General features: G+C 41.8%; 1 protein-coding gene across 1 annotated transcript; it reads right to left on the reverse strand.

The window, feature by feature from the left end:
- Nucleotides 1-1,277: 1,277 nt before the first annotated feature.
- MCM6 (minichromosome maintenance complex component 6) lies at nucleotides 1,278-15,142 on the reverse strand. Its single transcript, XM_087733572.1, has 17 exons — nucleotides 14,999-15,142; nucleotides 14,116-14,262; nucleotides 13,439-13,549; nucleotides 12,687-12,936; nucleotides 11,836-12,001; nucleotides 11,604-11,749; nucleotides 10,597-10,747; nucleotides 9,823-9,964; nucleotides 8,684-8,825; nucleotides 8,433-8,540; nucleotides 7,683-7,838; nucleotides 6,480-6,608; nucleotides 5,213-5,374; nucleotides 3,938-4,073; nucleotides 3,499-3,666; nucleotides 2,432-2,571; nucleotides 1,278-1,805 (listed from the first exon to the last, which is right to left on the reverse strand). Exons 1-17 carry the CDS (start codon nucleotides 15,115-15,117, stop codon nucleotides 1,692-1,694), a joined length of 2,487 nt encoding a protein of 828 aa, XP_087589698.1. The 5' UTR covers nucleotides 15,118-15,142; the 3' UTR covers nucleotides 1,278-1,691.
- Between the last annotated feature and the right edge of the window lie 1,927 nt (nucleotides 15,143-17,069).

The following is a 17,069-nucleotide window of genomic DNA, read 5'->3' on the forward strand; positions in this document are numbered from 1 at the left end:
TGACTTTTTTTTTTTTTTTTCAGGAAGCCTTGAAAGGCTTGCTGAAACATTGTGCTTACTGTTTTGAAAGGCTACGTATTTGCTTCCCCCCCACACCTCTATGTTTGAATAACAAGTTTGACTAGGAACTTTACAGCACCACCTGCTGCTTATTTTTCAGTCGAGCAGTGTTAACTCAGAAAGAGAACACCCTTCCTGGCCTGTGAAGCACATAGAACTGGGGAAGAAAGAAGAAAAAACACTTTCTCCCGTGAAGAATAATTATTACCAAACAAAGAGCGGGGGGAGGGAAGGGGAAAGCACATAATGGAATACAAACGTCTTCCTGTCCTTATTTTGAAAGTAAATGAGCAATATGGAATAACATGAAACTATTGTTGCAGCTGGGAGTCAATTTTTAATGAAATGTAGCATTTGCCAAAATGCAGGTTATGAAAGAAATTAGTGGACAGAAGTTACTGCAGTTAGAGTGAGGGAGTTAGTGCCTAGTGATGTGGTAGTGGTGTTGGTGACAAATATTTATGGTTCTTTCCATTCCTTAAATATAACTGTTATCTTTAATTATATGCCTAGTTAGACCAAGGCATATCTCCCCAAAGCTGGGAGAGACTAACAGGAAAAAGACAACTGTCTTTCTTACAAACTAACTCCATTTCTGGACCTGCTTCAGAAACAGTTATTTCACACTATTTATACTTAAAATAAGTAGCTTTGGTATCTTTTATGCTATTACAAATGTTTCTTAGGTGCTGGTATCAGGTTGACAAGACAAATATTCAGGTATTTTTGATTGTTAATAGATTATTTAATAATCCCATAGCATACAGCAAATAACTGAGAACAACAGAAATTTAAGTAAAATTTTCTTATAGAAAAATCTACAAAAAGTTTACAAATATAGTCTTAAAAATCCCTCACAAACCATGGCAGTTTTCAGTTCACTTACAAGTCAAGACATTCATCAAGATGGGGGTTTCTGACCTCCTGACTTAAAGCCTTGCTTTGGGCTTGGCTATTTTCAATTTTCTATTTTACATATGCAACAGGAGCACATACATCTTTAGTCCATCTAAAAAGAAAGAGAAGCAATCAGAGTTTCTCGTTATCCATTACTGGAAGTTAAAAAACCTTCTTAAAAAACCAGCATCTGTCAGCCAGGAAATGTATTCTTAAGACATTAAACATTTAGGTCACTATTTTTTTAGCCTCAAAGCATAGGCATAGAAAATAGCAATCCCACATACGAGTGACAACAAATCCACCCCCAGACATCTCCAGACATTTAATGATCTTTTATTTATGTTAATAAGAAAAACAGTAAAAACCTATAGCATAAAAAGTCTACTAAATACAATAGAAGAACAATGCAAAATTCCTCTCATTTAAAACAGAAGCATCTACATAGCTTGATGGTGAAAAGAGCTATTGAATAATTCTCCTCTGCATCTGGATCATGGCATTGAAACCCAGACTTAATAATGAAACTAATATGTAAGTGTGTCATTTCTTTAAAAGCTTTCCAGGTATGCTCAGTGTAAATGAGCAATCATATATTACTAACCACACATTGGCGCATTCCACAGTAAAGCATTCATAGGAATTTAAGATGTTAGCTATACAGCAACTCTTGCAAGAAAAGAATGCATTTTCCAACACGTAACTAGTCAGCCCTGCAATCCAGGTCTCAGTCCTTAATCTTCCAGCAGATAGTTTGGGTTGACAACCAGGTACGGGTCTTCATCAAAAGTCTCCTCTTCTCTGGATCCTCTCAGTCCTGACTGGGACAATTCTATCAGAATGTGGTCCTGCAACAGACAAAAATTTGTATTCAGCCAAGAACAGAAAGGTTTGTTTGTACTTTTTCGAAGGCATCTCCTTTTTATACTGGTAGCGCCTCTTATTGATGAATAATTTAACCCTTTTAATTGCGAACTCCCTCTTTAACGGGTTCCTAATCTTAACAATTATGTTTAGTGGAAATCTCTTATATCTTGTATGCTTTCTAGGAACACTTCAACCTAGTGGTTTTGTACCTTTAAAAGTGAGAAGTATTTTATATTGTCATACTTTCTCCTCCAAACTGCCGTAGTGTCCCTGTGACTTAAAGCTATCCATTGAATAAAGCGTTGTTTGTATTTCTGTATCCTAATGTATAACTAACACTATAGAAATACAGAAAAATATCACTTACGCTTCTATAGGGACATAATATGGCACTTCAAACTTTTACTTATACATATCTCTAATTTATTTCAGTGTTGTCTCTATAATTATTTTTAACGGGTATTAAACAAAGAAGGCATTTATACTGCATCAGTCAATAACACGGGAGGAAAAAACATTTTTCTCAAATTAGGAATGTATTCTATTAAAAATGAATCATTGCACTAAACCCCTTTTTCACTATTCACACATCTCTCTCTATACGTACATAATGCGTAAGTCGGTGAATGACTCTCTCTATGATCTTCTTTTTATTTATTAGTTCTTCTTCAGATTCTATTTCAGATTCAATTTCCTTTAGATACCAATTAATAAGTTCGCTCTTCTTTAATGATGAATCGTCCTCTTCTGCAAAGAAAATAATTTGCATAAACACAGCAGCAGTGAGATACCATTCAAACCATAAGAGAAAAGGATTTATATGTTAACATTTACAATGCTGAAGAGAGAAATATGCTTTTTAAGATGTTTAAGAAACATGAGACTTTCTTCTGCTTCTTAAATCATCATGTTTTGTACAGGAAGCTGTTGTATCATGGTTTAATTGGAGATACTTAGATTGAGAATTGAAGCTTTCAGTTCTATGCATCCAAGTGGCTTAAAAATTAAATGAGCAGCCTAGCAAACACATCACCCTTCAGCTTCAAGGAAAAGCCGTCATAATGACTCGTACAACTTTCCTCTAAGTAAGGGCAAAAGAAAATCACTGTCACACAAAGCCAAAGAAGTCATCCTTCTACACGTACTCAGCATTTCGAACAGATATTGTAGCCTCCACACCCTTCTAAAAACTTCGTTGCATTGGTATATGCTATGAGACAACTGCTGCATTTCATTACAGGAGTAGCCTTATTGCAACTGAAATATTTCATCTCCCCAAGAAATGATGCAGCCGTTTGGCACATACTGGCTAAGTACATACTTTAGGCTGTGGTTGCTGGCGTACATTAAAGCTCTTGCTACAGTTTTCATTGCTGCTGACTCTTCTAGCTAGGTTAAACCAGCATATGCTACAAATCCTTTTCTGGATCTGCTGCTGACATGCACCTCAACTTACTGGGTTTTGATAAATGACAAAGACACCAGAGCTAGAAAGTCCAAGAAGTCATATTTGTATCATCAGATGTAGTATAGCCACGTGTACAGGTTCACACCTGACCTAACGAGTTTGGTGTCTCAGCAGGAGTGAAAATCCCTAGTGCAAGAGCATGAGATGTAGTAACAGCTGCTCCCTGAACTCAGGGTCTGCCATCTCTTTAATAAACACATTCTTACCTTCCTCTGCTTTCCTGAGGTGCAGCACTAGGAGATTAGAAATTCGTCGATACTCAGAGAAGCCCAGTCTAAGAGAAGCTTTGGGTGCGGCATCCTTGTTCATGTCCTCAGAATGGCCATTGATCCCATTCACAAGACCATTGACCCCAGCTGGAGCTTCTGCTTCACCTGTTTGGACACATGCCCAGCTTTAAATCTGTAACATCTTTTAACTGTTTAATACTCTGAGCCACTGAAAAGTGTTGCATTGACCCACCAGGTGAGTGGACCCGCAAGGAGGCTGAAGAAGTAAGAGAGTTAAGAACAGGAGTCAAGATTCCTAGACCTTATTAGATGAAAAATGGGTGAGAAACTGAAGAGAAGCATATACTCAAACAAGGTAAGCTGTAAAGGCTGCAAGCACTTTCCCCTTTGAAAAAATTCTCTACAAGTTATTTACCATTGACTCCATCTTGGTCCTCTTGATCCTCCATTTGCTGTTCATCATCTTGGTCTAAATTGATGTCGGGAGTCTCAACTCTAATGATAGACTTATTTAAAAGCCTGAAAGCTTCCTTCACATGTTTCGGGTGAACCTGGGGAAGATTTGAAAAAACACATATTAAATAGGCATGGTGGATCTTCCAGTGTTAAAAGCTTTTTTTCCCCAATAGCTCCAGAAACTCACCTCTGACTCTGACAAAGGCTCTTTCTACCCATCTCACCTGACTAATCCTAAGCAGTAAAGACTCTGCAAGTCAAATTATATCCCACTACAAGTACTCTGAGTTCACACAAGGTTCCAGAGAGAATAAGCAGCCTCATGAATCTTTCAGGCTTTAGCAATCATGTGGAGTTGATAAAACTTTTACTTAAGACAATAACATTTTGAAGAAAGATCAGTGGAGCAAGAAACATGAAAGAAATGGGTCTGAACAGAAACAATATGAAAAAAAAAATGTAATTAATGAGACTGTCCTCTGGAACTGAAAAGTAAAAACTGGAAAAATCATCTCTGGCTGAGCCATAAGCTAAAAGCTATCTGTTTCTTTATAAGCTGAATTTAATTAAAAATAATGCAATGTGTGTCCTTACACAACCAGTAAGCAAGTTTGTATCACTGCATGTGTCACATAACCCCTAACCAACATTTCAAAAGGCCTGCTGAGTTTTAAAGCAGGGACTAGATGGATAGTAGTCATGCTACAGTTAATAGCCATAACACAATATACATTTCAACACTGGTTGATAAGAGGAGCTCAGATCACAAATACAGGTACTTTTAGGGAGGTTCAGATACTGTGATGAACTTTGGCTTTTTAGATTGCAGATGGAAGAGAACTGTGAGAGATTACAAACTACTCAAGATTAGGAGAGACACTACCAACAGCCCTGGCTGATACTAATAGATGATTGTCCCTCCTATTTGTCATGATTTGACGGGTAACAGGCTGAGAGTGCTGATACAACTGTAATGCGAAAACACATATATTCTCAGTCTGGACCAGCTGATCTGGTCCGTACCTTAAAAACAGTAAGACATACCTTAAAAACAGTATTTCTGGCATACAAATTCAGACTGAGTATGACCACATCACAAGTGAAAACATGATCCAAGCTCTCTTCCTCACCCACAGGATTTAAATGTGTACAATACCATAGTCAAATAGCAAAGCCAGAACTCCTACAAGATTTATATAAACATTTATACAGTCTTTCATCAAAAACCTGATACCTCATCGCAGCAGTGCATACGGGCCATAGCTTCAGACAGCCGAATCATGCTTTCCAACTGTCGCACTGTGATTCTCCAAGACGACTTTGTCACTCCAGAGCCATCACGCTGCCGTAGTCGTTTATACTGCTCCACTATAAAGTCCTCAGACTCCTTAGATATCTTTGTGACACAAGACAGTATGACAGTTTGCCATGTTAAAAGTATTAAAGTTTATTCTTCTTGCATTAGATTGGTGGTTCCCAGACTTTTCTGTACTAGCTACTGCTTTTCTCTGAAATATTCTATGCTATACACACACTATATATAAATATAATGACAATCATATGATGTTAAAATTATATTGTAATAATGATTACAACAACAATGATATTACAAGAAGTACATTGACACATTAATTATTTTACAGCAGTTCTTTGAGCATTTCTATTTTTCTGTTCCACTGACTTGCTTCTGGGCATAATTCATGTCTGTCTCTACTAGATTGTTCTGTATTTATTTACCTTTCATTCTGCATGCAAACATGCACACAAGCGTACACTTGATATACTAACACTGATGACAGCTTTGCGTACGTGCTTTTTAGCCTGAGTCTATCTGCACATACACAGATCCAGCCAGAAAACAAACTCCCCACCACATGGAAATGAAACGGGAGTTTTCAAAAGTCTGTAAGGGAGGGTGTCCTCTCTTTCCATTTGAGAAGAACTACGTTAGACGAATTTCTGAGAAATCTAACACGCAGCCCATCCAAGCTGCTATTTGGACAGACCACCAAAATTTGTACTTAGAGCAGTTTCCCATGTTCTGTATTTTACTACAAAGAAAGCAAAGAAATATCAAGGAACACTACCCTTTTAAAATAAAGAAAAACAAACTGTTTGATTAAGCAATAAGTCAATAAAATACAAAAATCTCTGCAGCAGCTGTGTTAAATAACGCATGCCGTTGAGGTATGAGAATGCTGTGAAATGACCCCTCCGTTGTTCTAGACAGAGGTTAAGAACTGCCACCAAAGCAGTTCAGACTACTGATTATAACAGTCTCAGCTGGGCTGGCTGTGTTTCTGGAGCTAAAAAAAAAAAAAAAAAAAAGTACATGGCTCCAAACTGCTATGTTTCTAGATAGTAACTGACTTTATGTCTCCTTTCTTGAGAGAACAATACCCTAAGTGTCTTTGCATTTGCCAGAAAAAAAGCATGCTACAGAGTGACTGCTCCTTTGGACCTCTTCATACAGAACAACTTATACTGGAAAGCAGAATTACCTTTGGTTTAAACTGTCTTGCAAACAGCAGATACCTTCTGATATCATCTAATGAATAGACACGATCAACAGATTCTTCTACTCTGGAATGCAAATCCACTATGCGTCTGGCAATGGCGTAATCTGTAACCTGGGATATTATTGCTCCATCAGATCACTTTCACAACATCAGTCAAATATCAAAACAGCAGCTATATTCTTCCTTCCCATTCCCCTCCCTCACTTGCACCCCTCATGGCAGAGCTAGTCTTTCCAGAAGCCAGACTCTCTGCCAGAAGATCCAGGAGAATGCCCTGGAGGTTTTTAATACAAGAAAACACAGCAGAGAAGGGATAAAAGGCAGTTTTAGGATTTATAACCCCTTGGAACTCTCCTGGGTCACAAGCAGGCCATAGAACAGGCAGAAAGCAGCACTTTGCAGCGTGGGAACTGCTTTCTTCCTTTTCAGCCTACTCTGTCTCTTTCATCAGTCCCTTCTCAATTAGATAATCACGCTGAGCAAAACAGTGGAGAGAACAGTGCTGAACCAACATTAATCTCTGTATCTCATGCGTTCCCAAGGCAAATGCCACATAGACAGGTGGTAGCAGTCTTAGCCTTAGTGACCAGCGATTTGTAAAAATGACTAATGGTGTTAAGTTTGCAGGTCAAATCACTACAAGATGAAAAGGCAGTATCCTTGTATTCAGCAGAGCATGTTCAAATTCGCACTGCCAGCTTTTAACTTCGCAGACAGGGAAGAAAAGCAGAAGAAAGACACTCTCATGAGATCAGCTTCACCTAAAATTGCAGAGGTCCACCAAGATGGTCAGAGGGCAGAAGCACATGATGTATGAGGAGAGGCTGAAAGAGCTGCATCTGTTCAGCTTGAAAAGAAAGCAAGTGCCTCATTGGCAAGTATAGATGTGATGGAGCCAGGTTGTTCTTAGAAGTACAGATTGACAAGAGGCAACCGACACAAACCGAACCATGAGAAATTCTGATTAGATATAAAAGTTATTATTTTTTCAACACATGACAGTTGTCAGACATTGCATTAGGGGCCTAGAGAGGCTGCAAAATCTCTGTCCTTGGAGATACTCAAAACTCACCAAGCTGAGGTCTTGGCAACCTGTTGTCAATGATCTGCTTTGAGCGTGAGGTTAGACTAGAGACCTCCAGAGGTCTTTTCGACATAAATTATTCTACGGTTCCTTAAAATTACCTCATTACATTCATCCACAAGGATGAAGAAGAGATCAAAGCGAGACATGATGGGAGCTGACAGGTTTATATTCTGTTTCAGTGATTTGGATCTGTCATAGCGCCCGCCAACTGGGTTTGCTGCAGCCAAAATGGAGGTCCTGGCATTCAGGGTAGCCTGACAATGAAAAAAAAAAAAAATTAAAAAACAGAAGAATGATACCTGTGACCACTTGCTAAACCAACTCATTGCAATTCGAATGGGTCAGCATAACATCTTTTAGATGGAGTGTCAGTGGAGGTATTACAAGAACCACTCCTCAAAAGAGCCCAAACTCTTCTAATCAGCCCTTTCTAACCAGGACTCTGCCCCAAGACACAGGTTGCTGAATCAATATTTTAACATTGTCACACTCTTGCCAACAACACTGAAAAAAGCCCTTGAAACTGCTTTTCACAACATCCTGTTTTTAACAGTGCAAATACACACTTTATTCCTACAAACACACACAAATCTATATCCTCTTTTGGGGTTACTTTAAGGTTAGGATTTTCCAATTTCCTGTTTCCTGTCCACTACTATCTCTTTTGTCCTTTCAGTTACCTTTCTGATCTTTTTTGTGTATGTGGCACAAAAACTTTGCAGGCAAGTGATCTCTGTCCTGCCACAGTGGCTGACAGGAAAATCTGACAGATGATGCTAGATCAGTACATGTAACAAACAGTCAGGCGATCGTACAGACTACACAACCAGAGGAATAGCGCGAGCTACCTTTACTCCTGCTTTAGTAATGGATATAGTCTGCTGCTCCATTGCTTCATGAATGGCTACTTGATCCCGCATGTCCATTTTGTCAAATTCATCAATACAACAAACCCCCTGCAGCAGAAGAATAAAAAATAATACGTCACCCAAATTCAATCACTTTGGGGAAAAAAGCATCATTAAGACAACTTGGGGCTCTTTGTCATTAATCAAAACCATTCCAGGGATGCAGGAACCTCTCTAGTTCCTGGACTCACATTATCTGCCAGCATCAGTGCTCCAGCTTCAATGACAAATTCATGAGACTCCTCATCTTTTACAACAGCCGCTGTTAGACCAGCAGCACTGGAGGCTTTTCCACTGGTGTACACAGCACGAGGACTGAACTCGTCCACATGCCTACGGAGAGAAACAACAGTGGGGAACAAACTTAAAAACTCGGATTAAAACCTGTAGAGACAAGATAACTGTAATGCCGTGCTGCTTTCAACCTCTCAAGCCAGGACTTGTTCCTTCCTTCAGGAAGCAATTAATATTTAGGTAGGCCCTCCCACCTCTAATGACATTTGAGCAAGCCTTGGAAGCTAATCCTTATCTAACTGCAGTCTGTCACAGGTCTGTTATTCACCCATGGTTACACCAGCAGAAAAAATGATCCAGACCTTCTTACACAAGTTTTCTGCTGACTTCGCAAGCTAACACAGCTCCTTAAGTGTCAGGTAAATGTCAGCACAAGGGAACAAATGGCTTCATAGCAGGAAGCAGCGAGACTGACCACAGGCAGCCTAAGGCAGCTTTTGTGGTGCCTCTACGTTTCTGAGTTGCAGTGTATGCTGCAAGGACCTCAGCTTAATGGAGAACGATGCAGAGGTAAATGAACAGCATGATAAAATAAAACCATATTAAATAGAATTTCCAAGAAGAAAGCATTGTAATATAAGATGTAGCATAAAACATAATTATTTCATAATTATTCCTCAGGGTTAATAGTTGTCTATTTGTCCAAAGTATTGGGACCTACCAATTTAGACTAAGCTAAAAATAGGGGGGGGGGGAATCATTATTTCATCTGTCTCTGATATTTTAAGATGTACAATAAATTTTGGTTTTTTAATATTCAACGTCTTCTGAAAATATTTGGAAATTCATACTTTCATAACTACCTAAAGAACAAAAAAAAAGGTCTTAATTCATTCTTTGTTATTAGCACAGGGGCTTGTTGAGTTTGCTTCAGCCCTGTTCAAATACTTTAACCACATCCAAACAGTTCCTGGAAAATATTCTTCAATATTTTACTTCCCTTTCCTGTGTTTAACATAGAAAAGACACAGTACACATTTATAGCTCTAGTCACACTGGACAATATTTAAGTACTGAGTTTTAATGAGATGCTTACTTTAGAAATTGACTCTTGGCTGTACTTGGATCACCAACAACACAAACATTGATGTCCCCACGCAATGAAGTGCCTTCTGAAGTGGTCTTAGGAACTCCTCCAAAAAGCATCAGCAGGACCCCACGTTTCACTTCATCGTTACCTGCCCCAGAAAAGATACTCGACTAAAAATCCAAAGAAAACACCCCATTTTTCCTATGTAAAAAAAAACTTCAGCCCACTAGAATTTTAGAGCATTTGGGCACATCCGCTCAGAATTTACCTATTTGCTAAACATCCACTAAAACTGCATTTATGTGCTTGATATAGTTTCAGGGAAGAATGACAGCACCTGAATTCCTTTATGCTAGAGTGGCTCAGAACAGGGACCAAATTCAGCTGATCAAACTTTTCAGACATAGCCAACAGAAGTCCTCAAACCAGCTCTGACCCAGAAACAACTGCAAGCATACACACACACGTGCATGAACAACAGCATAGAAATATTTGGAACCCTTAAATCTTTTGAAGGAAACCCATATAAAACAGCGCTTATATCCAACTGTCAGCTGGAGGGTTTAGTAGTAGATCACCCAGTAGCAAAACCAAGCATTTTGAGTAGTCTTGCAGGCCTTAATGATTGAACACAGCAAGTACTCATGGAACAGATTCTCCTTTTCTAGCATAACCAGTGCCGGAGGGGAGGGTTTGTGGTAGTTGGCATAGGACAGCAAAAAGAATTAACATTTTCACAAGTGAAGTCTTCCCTCTCTGAAGCAACAACTGGACTCTTACCATGGATAGTGGGGAAGAGGCTGGTGCACAGATTATGGTAAAGGTTCTTATCTTGGCTCATTTCAAAAACCTTTTCCCATTCTTTCACAGACATTTGGTTTTTAATGCTTTCTGCAGTCTGTTCTTCATCTCGGAGCTCTTTTCCACCAAACTAAACAAAGGAAATTAAAAAAAAAGTAATAAAAGTAATAACATGAATGTGAGCACTGCAGACAGGAGGTTACAAAAACTTGCTCTGGGACCTTAGGCTAAGGAAGCTTATCACCTTATACCTTTAAAAACCAACGGACAGTTTCCTAGGGGGCAAAAATCAATGGAGTGTAACTTCAATTAGTGAGAAAAACCCAGAAAAGATGCTTGTCCAGAGTTTAAAAAGAGAGTAAACCAGTACAGCTTCCTTTGGCTAAAATTTGCCTTTGTAAGCATTCTTCACTATCTGGAAGTTACAAGGTCCTTCATTACTCTGGAATGAGGCAGGAAACTTCTACACCCAGAAAATAACAGGTGCTATTTTTATCTTATGTGACGGTGAAGCTGCTAGCAGAATTATAGACTAAAATATCATACCATGCTAAAACCCAGTCATAGTTGGTATTACTGATTATGTTGTAGTAACATCCCAAGATGTTATGTGATAAACCAGAGGGAACAAGAAGGATCGCTGTTTTCCCTGTGACAAAATGAAGCAATAGGATTTCCTGGAGGAAAAGGAAATGCTGCAAAAACGGATGAAAGTTGAATGGAAATAAATGGACCAGTTAGCTCTTTAGAATAAATTGATAACACTGGCAAATAATCACATCTGTGAAAACTGCTATGAACAATAAAGACAAGAAAAAAAAACTTGCTATATAAATCCAATCAGAATATAAAGACAGTCAAATGCACAGGAAGGTGGTACACATACATATTTAAAGCTTTACCCATTCCTGCTCCCTAATCTGAGGTAAAACCATACAGAGCAGAAATCATCAATACCTCTAAATCTATTTTCTTTCCAGACTCACCCGTGGATTTGTTGGTGCAACATAACAAGCTAGAAAGACTAGCTTATACGACAGCTCTCTGACTCCAAGGGCACGAAGTCCTCGGATGCCTTCGGTTTCATAGCCCTCTGTCCCGCTCACCCGGGAGCCGGTTTCTGCGCGCACCCCTGCCGTTAGAGTGGGAGTCAGAACAGCAGTTCCCCGAATGAGCAGGAGGGACATGTCATTGAGGTCATGACTGGCAGCAACAAACCTGGTGTTGAGAGCTGGGACACATCAGGCACAACAATCAGGGACCCCGTGAAGTCACATTTGTCACCTGCCTGAGCAGACTCCACTGCTTCTGCACGCAAGATCACTTCCACGCTGCGAGGAATGCTACCACGTGGCAGCTCGGCCTGCGTCTCCTGAATGCGAACCTGGGGATGGAGAGATTAAGCACTTAGCAGATGTTATCAAATTTGAAACTCCTTCAAAAGCGAAGCTGGTAATAAATATAGTAAATAGCATCTGATTGCTGCCATCCATGTCAATCATGAAATTCCTCTTACAGTAAGACAAACAACTTCATAATCAGTATCTAAGGAGTCTTGAAGAAACTTAAAAGGATACACAGGGGCCACAATGACAATCCTGAGAGCTAGGAAAAGCAACTTGAAGAGTCCAGGTAACATGAGTGACACAAAATATTATTGCAGGATGTGAAGTGCTGAGGATTTTGGCAGGGTAAATCAATCTGGAAGAGCAAAACACTGCAGACACTAAAGACACCTTTTCATACTCGTATAAAACAACTACACATGATGTACCTGCAACACAAGACTAACAATGGCTCGAATATGTGGGTTTTCAGTGGCTTGCTTAGACAATAAATGTCATGCAACAAAACTGCTTTGATACTGTTCATAATTTCCCATGCTTAAACATAAGCCTTCCATAGACAGAAAGAAACTATTTGGAGAAATTCCAGTGCCTTTTCTTGAGCTCTTAATGTTGACAGAACCAAAATTAACTATCTTCAACGTGTAGCAGTACAAACAACACCTTTCAACTACCACAGGAACATCACTGTTTTGTCATCGTCCCCCAACCTCACCACTATACCTTTTGGAAATCAACGAATCTTGATTTGTTTGTGTCCAGCAGGAATCTCCTTCTGTTGGCACAGACTGGGTTTCTGCAGATGTTTGGCTGCGTGTACTTAAATTGCTGCTCCACATCTTTGATCACTGTCTGGCAGTCGAGGCACAGGAAGGTTCCACTTACAAGCTCGGGATGGACTGGGTGGGTGCGTACCACCTGTCCACTGATACGCATCAGTGAGCCAATTTTTGCTGATGTCAGTTCTCGAATTCTGTTTAAAACAGAAATTCGTAAGGATTAAATTCTGAAGTTGAGTTGACATTTTTAGGCTCAGGGTACTACTCAAATACTAAGTGCAACATAGTTTCATTCAGTCTGTGACTAAAGAACAGTTGTAACAGGCAAAAGAAACAAAGTTACTAGAACATATTCTCATTTTATGATTTTACATAAACTTTTAGATTCATACTAAAGGTGAAACCAATGCAAAAGTTACTTCACTGGTACTTCAAAAGCAACATACTCTAAATAATTTTTTTAAATTAGAGAAGTTACATTTGTTTGTGGAATATGATCAATGTAAGTATCTGAGTACAATTCACAAATGAAAAACTGTTTCAAAAAACATCTTGCACAAGACCAGGGAACTTCTTCACAATTGTATTGGTCAACTGTACATTTCATGCTATATAGCCAAAACATCTTCGGTATGCTTTGACACTTTTTACCACAGTAGTAAATGCACAAGTTTCTGGAATTAATAATCATCTTACTTGTGTCTGGTAGGTAGATCTTGGAATGCAACATAAAAGTCCTTGTTTGAAGGAACATTTCCGTGGTCTCTGGCAAAAGTCTTTACTGCTCGGCAGAGGTAAGGGTAAACCCTGAAATACAGAAAATAAGTTCAAATTTTATAGAAGCTATCAAAATGCCTTCTTTGCTTTAGACTACATCAGAGGCTTGTTATCATACACTTCCAGGTTCTGGCTTTCACTGCCACATTACGTAAGAACACTCAAAAGCTAATCTAAATACGCTAAATATGAGATTACTGCATAATAATGCTATTTGCTTTATTGTCTGAAAACGGACTTAATAAAGTCTCATTTTATGACACTTTTATCCTTATATTAAGAAGTAGATCCTCAAAATAAGCCACTGGTTCAATAAAATATTTTCAGAGCAAGAAGTTCCAGAGTTTATTCTGTATTCCTGTGCTGACCATCTACTTCTTTACCAGAGTAAATATAATTGCCCAGTTAACTAATGGTTTCCAGAGAGGAATCCATCAAGAAATAAGTTTTGATCCAGTTAAAAAAAAAAATAAATCTTAAACATGTTTTCAGGATCCAGAAAGCAAATAAACCTCTCGGTTTTTACATAACACGTAAGACGTTATGGGCCTGAGACCGCAGCATTGCTCAGCTCTCAGGTAATCTCTATAATTTACCTGTAAAATTCCTCCTGAATAGTGGTAGAGAGCTGCTGATTGAACTGCTCCAAATCCGCAAAGCTTACAATCAACGTGTTCCGCTCTGGCCGAATCAGTTCTTCAGCATCACGCAAGTATTTGACCTCCCCATCGCTGTTCTGGTACCTGAAAGTGATTCAGGAAAACATTTCACAGTTACGTATCGGGCTGCAGTCGAATACTTCTGAATTCAGGAGAGAAAGAGAAGAAAAGGACGGCACGCATTAAGGGGTGTGCGAGGGAACGACGGCATCCCACAGTCCCTTGCAAACGCCTTGTCCAACAATATTTCCCCTTCCGCACCCGTTCTGTGAACGCCCCAGCAGCGGATCTGCATTTCAGACAGCGGGTTTGCCACACAGAAGTTTATTTATGGTTTAACAACGACTCTGCACCAGCAAAACGGGTTTTGCTTCGTGTTCGTCAGGGTGATGTTAAAGGTTTCCTTGTTTGCTGCTGAAGGGCCCCTCGGGAGACCAAACGTGGGGAGTCGGGCGTATTAAGGTGTAACAACCAAGCCGCAAACGGGATTTTCAACCTGGCTGTCACAAAACTTTGTTGAAAGGGGCCACACGCACCCAGCAAAGTCCCGTCGAGAGCCGCCTGGGAAGGATTTTGCCACCCTCCCTGCCTCCCTCCCGCGGGCCCCGGCGAGGCAGGCGCCTCACGGCAGAGCCGTGCCTCAGCGGCGCGCCCAGACGACGGGAGAGCTTTTCTGACTGAAACCCGAGGGGTCGGGGCGACAGGCCGTGACTGGACCTCACCCTCGCCAAATGGCGGCCCCCTCTGTGAGGCGCTTGCGGCCCGCCGCCTCCTGACGGCCCTGCCCGCCCCGCCGCCAGGCCCGGCCCCTCTCACTCACTCCTCTAAGAAGTCCTGGAACAACTTCTGGCACTTCTCGGCCACCTCATCGCGGAGCTGCTGGTGCTGCTGCGCCGCTCCCGCGTCCCCCGCCGCCGCCGCCGCCGCCGCCAGGTCCATCCCGCCCGCTGCCGCCGCCCCGGCCCCCAACCCGGCCCCACCACCGTTCGCGCCACAGCGCGCCCCACGTGCGCCGCTGCTCCGCCGCGCCGGCCAATCGGGGGCCGCCGTCCCGCAGAGCCCCGCCCCGCCGCCCCTCCTCTCCCTTCCCTCACGGACGTTTTCGCGCCAAAGGCGAGGGGGGCCGGGCCCAGGCTCGGGGAGGCGGTGGCGGGCTCCTGCCCCGGGCGGGGAAGGCTGAGCGAGGGTGAATTCCGGCACCGGCAGGGCTCTGTGAGGGGAGGCGGGACGGCCCGGCCCGGCCCGGCCCGCAGGCAGCCGGGAAGCATCGGGTGGCCTGGGCGCCAGCGCCGGCCGCTGCCGTCAGCACCCCGCTCCCCAGCCTTCTGCTTGGCGTTCTCTAACTGCTGTGGGGTTGGTTTGTGTCAGTAAACTTATAAACGCGGTGGAGGACTTAAACCTGTGATAGAGGAACGCGTCCCATAAGCACGTAGTCCCCATCCCTGGAGGTATTTAAAGGACGTGCAGGTGTGGTGCTCAGGGATGTGGTTTAGCGGTGGGCCTGGCAGCGTTGGGTTAACGGACTTTATGACCTTAAAGGTCTTTTCCAACCTAAATGATTGTATGATTTTATGTAGGTGTCTGCTGCGGGTGGCTTCAGCATAGTCTTCAGGCGCAGTGAACTTGTGCGGGTCACCAGTTTCCCGGAGCAGCAGGCCAGCTACAATAACTGGGGCTACAACTCCACTGGCAGAGCCAGGCGCTGCTGAGGAAGCCTGGAGCCCTGGAAGCCCCTACAGCCTCTGCGGGAGGCATCTCCGGCAGCTTCTGGCTGACAAGACCCCTAGGTAGGCTGTGCCTCTGGCTTCTGAAGGACTAGCCTGGGGTGAAAAGGGTGTAACTTAAACCAGGTGAGGGTCAGGCCTTAGTTTGGGCACTTGGCTCCTCGTTCTGTCACGTTGTGTTTACAGGTAGGATGGTAGAAGGCAGCATTTGCCAAGCGATGCCATCGGTGGCTGACGGCCATGACTGAATGGCAGCTGGTGGCACACGATGCCAGCCAGCAGAAGCTGTTTCAATATCTATGAAAAATTGCTTAGAATTACTCAGCCACCTGCAAAGTCATTAATCTCTGCCTAAACTGGGAATTTTGCCGTAATTAAGGCAGCTAAGGGCTGAATCTTTTTCAGTTCTGAAACCGTTTAAAAAGCGCTAGCAGCACAAGCTTCCTGCAGCAGTGTTATTTCATGTCACGGTGCACTTGCCATGCAGTGAACAGAGACTTGTCTTAATTGCAAAACGGTAAAGGCTGCCTGGCAATTTGGTGTTCTGGGGGTAATAAGATTCAACTCTGCACAGTTCGCTCACTTTTCACTGCAGAGGTCAGAGCAGAGGTTCTGGCTGGGTTAGTCTTTTTGGAAAGTTGGTATTATTTTAATGCAGATTGTTGTGCTTTGGTACATAATTACAGCTTTTAGAGGGTTGCGTTTTTTTGTTGTTTTTTCTTTCTGAAGATGGCTAAGGGCTAAAGAGGTGGCAAAGTAGAAGAAAAACTGCCCAGCTGTTTACTATTTAGCCTATGCTTACATGCTCTTCTAAATCCAAAGAAAATTTTGCAGGGAACAAACAGCTGTGTGGTGCTTAACTGGTTGGTTAACCCCCAACAGGTGTGTGCAGCCATGGGGAACCAGTCCTGCACTTTGCTTCCAAAAGAGCAGCCCGAGCCTGCTTTCCTGCTGGGCAGATTCAGAGAGCTCAATGAACACAGATGGGTTTTCACAGGAAAATGTTTCAGTTAAACTGCAGAGGCAAACTGAGGCTTTGTACTGTTTGTTTTGAGCAGATGACTCCCTGGCTATTCCTCACCAATATCCTCTTTAGTTCCTTAGTTTAAAAAACTGCACGATTGTAATTACCATCTGTATACCATGAAAGAAAAAAAAAAAAACCCT

This window comes from Nipponia nippon, unplaced genomic scaffold (assembly GCF_047370975.1).
Source record: "Nipponia nippon isolate SJK-2023a ecotype South Korea unplaced genomic scaffold, ASM4737097v1 scaffold_5, whole genome shotgun sequence".
Classification (NCBI taxonomy): Eukaryota; Metazoa; Chordata; class Aves; order Pelecaniformes; family Threskiornithidae; genus Nipponia; species Nipponia nippon.